The sequence below is a fragment of the Silurus aristotelis genome (genome assembly GCF_946808225.1).
Source record: "Silurus aristotelis genome assembly, chromosome: 16".
In the NCBI taxonomy this organism is placed as follows: domain Eukaryota; kingdom Metazoa; phylum Chordata; class Actinopteri; order Siluriformes; family Siluridae; genus Silurus; species Silurus aristotelis.
The window spans coordinates 5,354,266-5,368,136 of NC_139589.1; the positions used below are offsets into that span (position 1 = coordinate 5,354,266).

The following is a 13,871-nucleotide window of genomic DNA, read 5'->3' on the forward strand; positions in this document are numbered from 1 at the left end:
ATGTGTAAAATTGTCAGGATTTTCTCCTTTTAAGAGAAATTCTTGAAGCCGGACATAAAATGCAGTGAAAGCATTCCGTGAGATATACGTGAACATGACGTATCAACACTACAGAGACCGAGGAGTGCGCTGCATCGTAATTGGGGGAATTGTATTGTATCACATCTGTACCTGCTTCATATGCATCTTTAATGTATTGTAGGCTAAGCCTCAGTTATGGAGATGCACATCCCTAGCATATAAAGAAGTTACTCTGGAGCAGCACCATGAATGATAATTTTGTTTTCGGAGAGTAGTGGACTGTGGTCAACACATTGGACATCTGTGATTGAGGTTGGGAATTAACATTGCTGGGCACCCGAGTTGCCACTGCTGGGCCCTTGAACAAGGCCCTCAAACCTCAAGTGCTCAGTTATATAAATAAGATAAACAAGTAAGCGACTGAGAAAAGTCTAGAAGGATTTCTTTGTGTACCCTATACTGAATCAGAGATGAACAAAGGTGAAAAGTTTAAGATCATTCAAAAAATCAGTTCCTAAAATATGAAGGTATGAGGAAATGTTTTGGTTCAGCGGTGTCACGGGATTTATAAATTTAGGGAAATAATCGGTAAAAAAAAAAAAAAAAAAGAATACATTTGAATTATTCCATCATGACAATTAACTTGGTACGGGTTAAATATAGCAGTGAGAAGACTGAAAGAAGAAAAAACAAAAAAACTGTTCCTGTTTTTCAAAACCCAGAATCTTCAAGAACAAGAAATGGACTGTGTCATTTATGGCATGATGGGTACTGTATTGTTAGTCATGGTTCTACAGCGACTTGCAGGTTATTACAACACAACCAGAAACCAAGAAACAGAAAAGCACAAAGTCAAAGTCCATGCCAATGAAGAAAAAGCCTAGGCCATGTCTCTTCCACCCTCATTGTCAGTTTCCTGCTCTTGGATGTGGTCTTCACAGCTGTAGCTTAATTCACCTGTTTTCTTTGTTTAAAAAAAAAAAAACCTTCTGAGATGCTTTTCTGCTCACCACGATTGTATAGAGTGATTATCTGATTTATTACAGCGCTTCTTTTAAGCTCTTTGGCCATTGTCCTCCGCCCTTAACATCAGCTTTTAACACCTAAGGATGTTCTTTATTCTTCTAGTGAAGGCCGAAGAGATTCCGGAAGTTTCTGAAGCACTTGTAAACGACCCGTCTGGTACCGACCAGTGTTCGGATAGAGTTAAATATCCCAGCAATAGATTTCATTTCCTTCTCATGCCTCCACCAGGTTTGCTCGTTTGATGCTGTAGCTCTTTACTGCACACGAATCTGCACCTAATTGTTAGTTTTGCGTAATAAGAATAACGCTTGAGCTCAGCTTGTCCACACTTCCTTCAGGTCTTTAAGGTCGTATCCTGATACAACCCCGATCGCCTTTTTATTTCTTTTTCCTTTCGAAGAACTAACAGAAAGGCGAAGATGAAAGCCATGAGCAATTCTGTGGTTCTGCAGCATCTGCTGTGGTTCCCCAACATCTGCTCAAATCAGTGCCGAGCAGTTTACTCTCAGCCACACCCAAACAGGGGAAAACCGAAAAGGCAAACGCTTTTGACCAAAGAGAAACCTGCTGGAATTATCGTCGAGCTACACACGTCTAGGAGATGAACGAGCACCAGTACAGTAAACAAATGAATTACGCTGTTGATGCTACGAACTTAAGGATTTCAATGGGGGGTGGTGGTGGGGGGGGGGGGACTCAAGTGAGCTTCTGTGGAATTAAAGTCATCGCCCCCATCGCAAAGGTTTCATGAGCTACAGATGAACAAGCTCTACCTGTCTCGCTGGAAAACCAGTTTGTACCAACAAGATCTCTGCTTCCTTTTCTTCTCTCTTACTTACTCATTCACACACACACACCACTAAGAAGAGCAACACACACTGTTCCCCATCTAAAAACCACAACTCTACACCTAACCAGATTCAACACACATTATGTACAATACAATAAGGAACTATTCAAGACAGTAAAATGTTATGTTCCTTCCCATGCTAAGAAAATATTCACTGTCAATACTGGCAATATACACTATAAAGACAAATGTTTGTGGACACCTGACCGTAAGATTTGTACGTGCTTTATGAACATCCACATTTAGTCCCATTTGCTGTTATAATAACCTCCATTCTTCTGGGAAAATGTTCCACAATACTTTGGATTGTAATTGTGGAGATTCCTATGATTACAAGGGGGTTAGTAAAGTCTGACTACTGCCAGATACGAGCGGGAAATGTTTGAGATCGACGGTGATGAACTGGAAGTTGTAAAGGACTTCGATAACACTGGATGTCGCAAACCAGCGACGAAGTCACTGGACGAAATCTTTAAAATCGAGGAACATTTCATAATTGGCCAAGACACGGCTCGAACATGGTTTTGGGTCCTTTTTTTTTTTTTTTTTATGCGGAGGCGAAACCTGGACTTTAAAGAAACAAATTGACATCTACGAATTGGAGAAGGTGGTCATCAATACCATGGATGGCCAGAAGAACAAACAAGTTCAAGCCAGACATGTCACCTTAATACGGGATCGCCAAGCTATGACTTGCCTACTGAGAACACATTATACAAAGAGAGCGATCACTGGAGAAGGACATCATGGTTGGAAGAACTGAAGTAACAAGATCAAAAGGAAGACCAGCAACTCGATCGCTCGACACAATTACAATAACGGTGGAGAAGACCCTGGCAGACTGAACTAGACATGCACATGATCGAACCTCCTATAGATTGTTTATCCATCGAGTCGCCATGGCTCGAGTTCGAATAATAATAAATTGCAAAGTCAGGTGGTCTGGGGTGCAGAGTCGGGGTTCTAATTCAACCCAAAGGGTTGCGATCAGAGCTCTTTAGGAGGCCACTTAAAATCTTGATGGAACTTCAAAGGAAGAGAGAAATTTCTTGCTACTGCATCCAAAGACACCCTGTACATTTGGGTAAATCCGACTTTGATAAAACTATTAGGAGAAAAAACACAAATGGCTGAAAAGGACCAGGAAAGGAAGTGTCCCAATATTTTTGTCCATATTTTCATGTTAATCCAAATCTTTATAATCGACTCCTGCGAGTACACGTGCGCGCATTTTTAATGCGTTTTTTTTCCCCCATTTACGAACAAATTTAAGGATCGAGTTCTAATTTCTCGGATCGGTTTTGTACAACTTTCGTTCTCGAATCCGAACGTGGAAGATGCGAGTAACCTCAGCATTACTAAAAGAGAATAAATGATCAATAAAAAAAAAAAATAAAAAAAACAAGGATTCGTTCAGGTCAAGAAATTGTCGCTACTAATCCGGATACATTTGAAAATGTCGTTAAAAAAATAAATAAATAAATGCTCCGTGTCCACGCTTTCGTTTGCAATCGTTTCCCAAAAGTTGCTCATCTACATTGAAATGTCTGAGAAACGCTTACATCCATGTACTGTGCATGAGCACAGCGTAAAGCGCTGTCCCTTTCTTCTTTCAGGATTTGCCTCGTTAGAGACCATTCTGATGGTTCCACATGAACAGCCTAAAGATCCATGAAGGCTCGGGAGGACGGATTTGGACTGTGATTAATATAAATGGTTTTGGACAGTTCTGCACCTATCACTGAACAGTGCACCTCAACAATGATGGAATTGTAACGAATAGACATTCGGTGCCACCCAGGTAAGGATGGGGTTCCCTTTTGAGTCTGGTTCCTCTCGAGTTTTCTTCCTCATGCCATCTCAGGGAGTTTTTCGCCTCAGTCGCCACCATTGGATGAATATGAAAATGATAAGGAACACACTGAGGCACTAAACACATACATTCTCTATACAAGTCTTTTATAAACTCTTTATAAACTCTCTGTAAAGCTGCTTTGGGACAATGTTTAAAAAAAAAATAAAAATAAAAAACACGCTGTACACATAAGATTGAATTGAACATGTTACTCCCAGAGATGAGTTGAAGAGCATGTTGAAGAAAAACATCCGAATCGGCGTTTTGAACAGCCTGTACATCAGCACCGATAACAATACTCTACATGTATACAGATCGCTCCGAATTTTCCCCCTCTGCATTTCCGATCACTGAGAAATTGTAAAACTTGTTTTTTTCCCCCTGGATGTTTATTTTGTATCATGAATTGTAAGACTGCGTGCCACGGTTTCAATTCGCAACCGTTGATTACAATCAGTGCGGGCTTAAGGAAGCAACCTTAACAATCATTAAATCGGAAAACGCACAGGGATAGGCCGTAGATGCTAGATACTAGCGCTTATTCGGAGTTCTTTCATTAATTACGGGACTTAAAAATTAACATAGCGTGCTGGACCACCAGAGGAGATAATCGCTGACTTCTTGTATAAAGACATCGCCAGGCTAAACAACACATCTCTTTATTTTCACATTTCACACCCCGGTGATGTTCGGGACGTTCTCCAGCTGGAAGTGCGGACGTGAGAAGGTAAAAAGCACACACGAATGGATACGGATATTATGAAATGCCACTGGATGATGTCAACACGGGTTCACTGGGTTGCAGAATACGTATACCATCAGCGTAAATTCGGTTGAGAGGAATTATACACACTTTAATAAAAGTAAAAAAAAAAAAAAAAAAGAGAGAAACTAAAGTGCTAGTTCAAGTCAAGTCAACCTGACGTTTGAAGATCTCAGGACTCAGTTATTCCCCATCTAGAGGAAGTTCATTCTGCTACCTCGGTGCAAAAACTGAGAAGAGTTTTGATGTATACTTCCCTTTAACCCTGAGAGAAAGTGGGACCGGTTGAGCAGTGCTTAAAACCGTGCTTAAACGTGGTATTAAATCTGTAGGCGTCACGTTTTTCTGACTGATATATGATCTGTCCGATAACACGATAGCTGAAGCGCAAGCTGGAATTGCTCCGATCACCAACTGTCTCGATCCTGGATCAAACGCCTGGAAATACAAATGTGGCATTAAACCACATATTACACCTCATCAGTCCACTTGCTCTAAAGAAATCCTTGTTTTGTCGGTTTCTTCCACTAAAATGTCCCCTTACCTCTCGACGCACATGCACCAAGCATGAGCTTTTACTCTCCTGGGTTGCTCATTTGAGCACTTTTCCTAAACATTGAGCACAAAGTAGGAGGCAAAACAATTGCATTTTACATTTTATTTAAATCGCATTCAATTTTCCAAACATAAAAAAAGGATGGGTTGGAGTGGAAGATCTCCAGCTGTAGAGCTATAAAACTGATTAAACACCTTTGGGATGAATGTGAACACTGACTGCACCCCAGGCCTCCTGACCTCACCTACATCAGCACCTGACTTTACTAACATCCTTCTGGCTGAATAAACAAGAACACTGCAAAATCTAGTGGAACGTCTTCCCAGAAGAGTGGAGGTTCTAAAACCAGTAAATGGGAACTAAATGTGGACTGGGATGTTCGGTCAAGTGTCCACAAATGATGGTCCATTTGACGTGGAGACGCTGTTCGTGTGTGTATAAGGAACAAAAAGCGCGCGTCCTGTACAAACAACCGGTAGAAGGAAAAGAAGAGGAAAAACCGAACGCCAGCGTTGCTATGATCTAAAGCGGCCGATTCTCAGCGTCTTTCTTCGAACTTTCCTGTTGCCATAGCGATCCGCTGCTCAAAACAGGCTTCGCAAACACCGACCCCCACAACACACACACACACACACACACGGGGAGCACTTCAGCTTCACGGCCGCCTCTCGTCTCACGCTACACTTTTTCCAAATACACCTCAGCAACTCTCAATGACATATGACTTCACACACATGCAGGGACAAACAACTCTGGCTGGCACACACACACTCCGGTTTGTCAGTGTAGCGCTGTGGCACCACGCCAACTTTAGTTTGCGAAAGTTAACGCACCTAGCTCATGCAGCTTATATTCTTAGTCACCAGGAATATCGGAAACTGACCTGAAACGTAACACGGAGGAGAGGATTTCAGAAAATCACCAAACCTAAGACAGATCTCTGGGACGTGCATGAAAGCTGAGCGCTAGGAGGTCCATAATGGGGGGGGGCTTTGACAAAAAAAACAAAAAGAGCTGCCTAGAGAGACTGAGCTCATCCCAACCAAACCTCCGGGTACAGTAGGTTTGCTATAAGTAAGCAGGGGGTAAATAAAAGAGATGTGCGAGCCAGCTTGTCGATTTCCAGGGTATTAATATCACACCATGGCTATTTCCAGAGCAGGGCAGTAGCAGCCAGAACACAAATAGAGAGCAGCTGAACCCTCCCCTCGTCTCCACCCCCTTGTCCCCATCGCCGAACACCACGGTTCTGTTCTTCAGGAGCGGCGTCCGATTTTCATGCGACTGCAGAAGTCAAATAAAATGGCATGGGAGGTTATTATGTATATATTTGAAAAGATCAGTTTCACAGAGCGTGCAAAACTTTGAGGGGCAGAAACGGTCACGTGGTCGCGAATGCCTACGATCTGCCGACATTTTGCAACGCAGGGTTTTGACAAAAGTTTTGAAACGCTGTTTTAGTTCAAAACTTCACACACAAACACACAGGTAAAATTAGCAGCATCTGTTGATAGGGAGGGGAAAAAAGTTTGATCGTCAAAATCTTCGCCAGAATTTAGAGATGCAATTTGGTCATGTGTTAACAGGGGAAAAAAAAATGATAAAATCACAAACCGGATTTCCAGGGTTTCTGCAGGTTTCACCGAGTCAAATTAAAGACTTTTTAAGAATGCAATTTTAGACACTACATCAAAAACAAACACGTTGTTATCAACTGTCCTAAACCAAGCCCTAACTGCATTATCACTAAACCTGCACTTCCCCATAGCTGGAAAATGAAATCTGGCGCAAGAGAGACTTGCGCCAATAACAGAAAGCTGATTGGCTGTTGCAGGTTGCTCTCATTTGTAAACAAAGAACTACAACACCAACAGAAACTAACAAATAAAAATTTTGATTTTGTTACTTCTTAAGACCCAATGGAAACCCTGGATTCAGAGCAACGTTATTACACGCCACCGTGGCAGGGTACAATTTAAATAAGCAGAACAGCCCCCAGAAAAGACGAGTCGTAAGAAAAACAAGACATTGTAGGTCACTGCGAACCCTCACAATACACACTTAGCTTCGGTGCATCTTGGTCCACACCCAGCTGAACTGGAAAAGTCAGTTGAGGTCTGAAGAGGCTGAGAATACGACTACAAATAGCTAAACAAATGCAAACATCACCACATAAAACAACAGTATAAGGAAATTTCAGACGCTATTATTGTTACTCTTTTATTGTTTTCTGCTTCAAAGAAGACAATTTCATCCATGTTGGTCCATGAAGAACCAACTGACACCCAGGGTCCAAAGTAGATCACTAGAGTGTAGTACTATTGTCATCTTGTAAAACTAAAACATTTCAGTACATGAAACTGAAACGATATTTTCAGGGATATATTTCGATGTGCTTCCGGTCCCCTGGTGGTCTAGTGGTTAAGATGCAGCGCTCCCACCGCTGCGACCCGGGTTCGTTTCCCGGTCAGGGAACCAACCCCAGCCACTCTTAGTGCCGGTCCCAAGCCCGGATAAATTGGGGAGGGTTGCGTTAGGAAGGGCATCCAGCGTAAAACATGTGCCAAATCAAACGTGCGGAGGATCCGCTGTGGCGACCCCTAACGGGAGAAGCCGAAAAAAAAGTTTTATATTTCGATGTGCTTCCACACGGAAAAAAAACTCCCATTTCAAATCCTAAGCCTGGAACATTCTCAATCAGAAAGCTATGTTTGGAATATTCTTAAAAATCTAAACAAAAAAACTGAATCCTGGAACATTCCCAGTTGGAAACCTTAGCCTGGAACATTGCCAATAGGAAAGCTAAGCATTAAACATTCTAAATCTAACAGCCAAAAGAAATTCCCATTTTAAAAACCTCAGGCAAGAACATTTTACATCCAAAACTCATGGGTAATTTTGGTATAATTCCCTGAACAAAAACACAATCCCGGAAAATTTACAATTGAGAACTTTAAACAATTTGTAAACAAATTTAACAAAAAAATTATTGTAATTGTCTGAAAATTCCCAAATCTAAAAGAAGAAGCCAACAAAAATTTCCCCAATATAAATAATCAGCATTGCAAATTCACTATTTGAATCTAAAATTCTTCAACCACAAACCTAGAAAATTCCCTATGAAACACCTGAACCTACAAAAGCACCATTTGAACACAATCATCATCTAAAACTTAATCAACCATAGAATTCCTGATCTAAAACATGGAGGCTTGGGAATTCCTAACACCAAGCACTTGTCTAAGAACAGAAAACTGCTGTCAACATTCCCAAAATTCCCATTACAGCTTGAGTACAGGAACACAGCCAGATTGCAGCCGTAAACATTAGTCTAGCGACATAGGTGAGAAACGCGCTGAAATGTTGCTACATGCCTGATCAGACGGCACAGGTCAGGGAATTTCCCTTTCCAACTTTTGAAGATTTCTAATGAATCACATACACGTAGCTCCGGCTTTAACCTGCCTCGCTGAAGCACAAAACCTGTCCAGTCGCGGGCCGGACAGGACGAGCTGAAACGCTCGGAGCCATGGGTGAACATGATTACTTCCGTTACACTGGTCTATTTTTAAAAAAATAGATCCACAAATAAAAACAAATCAAAACCACTTTAGCGCTTTCATTATTTTTACTATTAATATAACACGTTTTTGTGTATGGCATCCCAGGAATTAATAGTTTACAGAAACTGCAAAGCGGTAAATTTGTCACCATAAGTTTACCCCCTTTATAAGCGCCCCAGCGTTGACGGTGGCAAAAAAAACTCGCTAGAAAAAAAAATTCACCAAACTACTTTTCAGTGACTTGATTTGGGATGTTTCTTGGTGGACTCTGAAACAGGTTTTGTGAATATAAAGGGTTTAAATGCAACCTGCTTCCTTGTTCGTTCCAACATGTCCTATGGGTGAACACAGGATACTGGAATAAAGTTACAGGAAAGCAGCCGTTTCATTGCCTCAACTATTAACATGAATAATTAATGTTAATTACACTACGCCACAACCAGCAGGAGGATATTGCGCTTATATTTAGGTCAGTAGGCCAAACTTGAACTCAACTTTACCACAAAATAACTAATTTAATAAAGGCATTAGAAATAAGGCTATACTTCCTGAAAGAGAGTTCACGCTCAGGTCTCATCTCTGAACAGTCGACAGCTTCGCGTGAACAGCTGCACTCAAAGTTAAAATCATGATTTATAATGCCACTGTTCCACTTTCTTCCAGGTGAAGTTGGATTCCTCTCAAGTCTTCTTCTTCATGTTATCTCAGGGAGTTTTCCCTTGCCTGTGTCAACCCACATTAACTTGCTCGTTAACATTTACCATAATTAACATTTTGTTCTGAAGTCTGAAAACTTTAAGACGATGTTCATTGTTAAATGTACCATATTCATAAAAAAAAAAATAAAAAAAAAGAGTTTGAATAGGAATATCAAAATATGCCTGCTTTGTGTCTCACTACAGCTGTGTAAAATCTAGAATATCATCTGAAAGCTGACCAAACTCGTGGACAGGAAGAGAAATGTTAACATCTCCAAACACTTCACTATTTAAAAAAATTGAGCTTCGAAAGTGTACTACAAGTAACCTAAAGTGTTAAGGAGCTCTAAATTGAAGGTACTTGTTATTAAAAAAAAAAAAAAAAAAAAAAAAAAAAAACTAATTATTTCAGATTTTGTCAATAAATGTTATAGTAACATTTTCGCGTTAACACGAGGGAAACTGCTCAAACAGAAATGGTATGTTAGTCAGGTACATGCTTATGTTCTATAAATCCACCAAAATAAACAATTGAGTCAATAGTTTGTAGCTCAGATCAAAATCTCTTAAGTTTAAATCCCAGCACTGCCAAATCTGCCACTGTCGGGCCCCTGAGCAAGGCCCTTAAATCTCAAATGCTCACTTGTATAAATGCGATGATTCCTCTGAATAAGAACATCTGTCAAATGCCAGAAATGATAAACATGGAAATGGAGTAGAAAAGCTGTATCAATATATGCAGGTTTAAAAATGAAAATTGTGGCCAAGAGTCATGTTTTGTAAAAGATATATGGAAAGTACCAGTCAAAAGTTTAGACATGCCCTTTCTCTCAGTGTTTTTCTTTCTTTTTGGATTATTTTCAACATTGTACATTATTACTGAAGACATTCAAACTATGAAAGAGCGCGTATGGAATTGTGCGGTCAACAAAAACGCTTAAACGACCCAGAATACGTTTTAAATTATTATATAACCCAAATAGCACCATTTACGTTTTAATAAAGCTTAGCCAAAAAAATAATAATTACTGTACAAATCCATCTTAAATAAGTGGCTACTGTGAAGAATCGATCACATAAAACATGTTCTGGGTTGTTTAACATAATTCTTTACGTGTTCTTTCATAGTTTCATGTTTTCACTATGAAGGTACAATGTTGAGAATAATGAAATGAAGGAAGAAAAAAAAAAACCTGAAGGAGAAAGTGTCCCCAAACCGTTCACTGGTGCTTGTATGAAAAAGAAAGAAAGAAAGAAAGAAAGAAAGAAAGAAAGAAAGAAAGAAAGAAATTCAATAAACTTTTAAACTGTATTAATTGTGTAACTGTTTATTGCTTCAATTTTAAAACAAGTTGAGTTGCATATGGAAAGTTTTTTGGGCTTCCTGGAACACTGTATGATGAATAAATGATTTGATCTTGTCAGGTCATAAAATTTTTATTTAAAAAATAAAAAGTTATTTGGATTTCAGACAGACAGGCAGACAAAATGACAGACAAACCCAGACAGAGAGAGAGAGAGAGAGACAGACAGACAGAGGCAGACAGACAGAGACAGACAGAGAGAGAGACAGAGAGACAAAAACAAAATGTAAAGTAACTATCCCTGTTATGATACAGTATTATTTTTCACAGACTTATTCAGAACAGTACAAACGACAAATTAGAGGCATAAATGATACAAATAATGTCGAATAAATGTATATTTAGTTGTTTAGAGTGTATAAAAGTGTCTGTAAGTGTAATTATCTCTCAGTGCACTGGAGAAACCGTATGACTGCGTTGTGAAGCCTGTGCGCCTGGGAGACATTTTATATCCATTTTTCCCACCTTTAAATGTACATAAACGTAATACTAATTCGAATCTTTGATTATTGAGCCTCAAATAATATACGAGCGGCTTAATTCTTATAAAAAATGTGTCAGCAGAGAGTCAGAAAATCCAGCCAAGTGCTAGTTCGTCAGTGTGTTGCTAGCTAGTCGGTGTTAGCCAGCTAGTCACGAAGAGCAGATCAGGAAGTAAAGCAAACTTCTCAGCGCCATGTCTAGGTCTTACCTGGTTAGATGAATGCTCGATGATTGGTAGCATCGGCGTCCGAGTTGTCATTGTTCGATCGTGGAAGTGTTTACGGCTCTAAAAACTCAATCAGAAGGGACATCGGTGGCGTTTTCTGTCCGGAGTCCACCGCCAGATCAGCTAAACTTACACAGCAACAGGCTGGAGATCCGGACTGCTCAAGTCATAGTTAGTTGATTTACCCTGATCATTAAGTTCCCCTTTTTTGTTTGTTTTTTGGAAATCACACAATCAGACCCCCTTTTTCTTTCTATCAGATGCGAAGTTTTGCTAGTCGCCGAAAAATACAAGCAGCCTAAACCAAGTGGTCCAAAACAAATCAGCAAGCCTGCTAGTGTTAGTTTCCCAGGGGTACCGTGATCAAAAAGCTGGGATCGAACCTGGTAGATATCGTATCGAATAAACCCTTGTTTGGATCAATATTCTTGTGAACTTACAAGAAAAGTCTTGAAGGCCAGAAAGATCTCCAGGAGGTCCCTGGTCCGATGAAATCCAGAACCCTGGTGTAGATTATGGATAATCTGAATTTCACATTGAGCAGCAGAAACAAACCTGGACCCAAAAAATAAAATAATAAAGTAGTAGTTTGGATGTGGGGTGGGAGAGGGGGTCAGCCAGCTAGATCGCTAACAAGCTAGCTGAAAATGTCGCCTTGGTTTACACTAGCCGAGACTCACATCCGCGATGTTCGGAGAGAGAGGTGCGGAAAAATAGATCCGTAATGCTGATATATTAGGCAGAAAATATCAGCAAGGACTGATTCCTGACAGTCCAGGAATCTGGATGAGGCCCGTTCAGATTAGAATGAGCTATAAAAGGCGGTAGACGGACGCCTGGATTGGGGCTGTAGCTCCGGCTCAGTGCTTTCCCCGAAATTCATACTACACGGCACTAGTTGCTAACCGACGGCGTTAGCAGGAGCACTCGGCTCCCGTGTGGGTGTTTATTCTAGTAAATGACGCCAACGCAAATCGCGTTTGGTAGCTGCGACGAGGGAACTCCGAAATCGTTGCGATAAATAGGCTACGTATAAACCGAATGAACAACGAATTAAGTTTGTGCTGGGCGGCCACGGCAGCGCCCGGACCCCGCTCCGCTTGTCGCTGTTTCCACACATCCAAACAGCAGAAGCGACTCGCCTTCCACTTCCGGCCGCAGGTGGTGCTACATCATAAATTGCCCCTCTCCCTTTTTCCTCTGTCTTCCCTCCATCCATCCCTAAGCGCTTTCACTCTCCTTAGGAGTATAACCATTTGGATCGATGGTGCATCGATTTGAAATGCGAACAGTCACTAAGCCAATCGTACATCAATAATACCTCCATTTATAACTAAATATTATAAACCGATTATTGTTGATTAGCATTTAGTCCAAAACCAAGAAAGTCCTTCTACTTCTCGAGAAAGCTCAGGAAGGCCCAGTTCCCAACACACAGATCCAACACACATCCTTTCCACAGAGGGACCATGGCATAGAGAGCATCCAGAGCAGTTGCATCACTGCCTGGTTTATGAATTGCATTAACATGACCATTATAACAGTGTCCAAAAACAGTGGTTAAGGCACTGGAATTTGGATCAGGAGGTCATAGGTTCAAATCCCAGAACCATCCAGCTGTCGTTGTGGAGCCCTCGAGCTAGGTTCTTAGTTCAGTTGTAAGTCACTCTGGATATGGTCGTCTGCCAATATGCAGTAAAATCTGGGAAAAGTTGCTGAAACGTTCAGGCCCTCACAACCAGACTGTGCAATAGTTTTTTTCTGAAATTCCTTCTTCACATTTCCCAGCGTTGTTAGGAAGCTGGGGTCAGAACCCAGGGCCAGCCATGAAACAGCACCCCTGAAGTGCAGAGGGTCAAGGGGGCCCTGCTCATGGACCTAAGAGTGCCCCCCCCCCCATGTACTGTATATATTATTATATGGACAATTCATTTGCACTAACGCAAATCTACAGTATTGGTCAGTGCTGCAGTGTCACTGTATCTACTGCCTCACTTTCTTATGTTGTACTTGATGTCATGTCCCAGTCAGTTTTGTGAACGTCTGTCTCCTGTGTTACTTGTTGTTAATTTATGTTGTCTTATGTAGTTCCTTAGTCTTGGGGGAACATTGTTTCATTTCAATATATACTGCATAGATAAGACTGCAAGCTGACTTGCATAGGACTTTACTTTGTTTGCCCTGCCATCTAAATGGAAGCCTGAGATTAAGAACACTACTGCAGAATTCTATGTCAATGAGGCAGAGGTCAGGGCTTTTCCACTCTATTCTTGACAAATATTATCATTTAGGGGCACTGAGATGCTGTTTTCAGCCTCTTAGTTTAATTGAAGGGACATTTGTATGATTCACAATACAAAGATACTCTATACAATTGTCTGCTTACAATTTTTTTCTGCTTAAATTTGAGGAAGGTCTACATATTTATGCAGTTACAATTATTACATTTACATTTAATACCGACAT

General features: G+C 40.8%; 1 protein-coding gene across 33 annotated transcripts in view; it reads right to left on the reverse strand.

Annotated features, from left to right (window-relative positions):
- The window catches only part of mark2a (MAP/microtubule affinity-regulating kinase 2a), a 44,126-nt gene extending 31,554 nt beyond the window's left edge, over positions 1-12,572 (reverse strand). For 5 of the 33 annotated variants that reach the window (XM_083564558.1, XM_083564557.1, XM_083564551.1 and 2 more), the window contains exon 1: positions 11,388-12,563. In XM_083564558.1, coding sequence (XP_083420684.1) covers positions 11,388-11,438 — 51 coding nt within the window. In that variant the 5' untranslated portion in view covers positions 11,439-12,563. Of the gene's footprint in view, positions 1-11,387 lie in introns of all 33 variants that reach the window. The other 28 variants (XM_083564561.1, XM_083564556.1, XM_083564554.1 and 25 more) reach the window with 14 other exon arrangements.
- Positions 12,573-13,871: the final 1,299 nt, after the last annotated feature.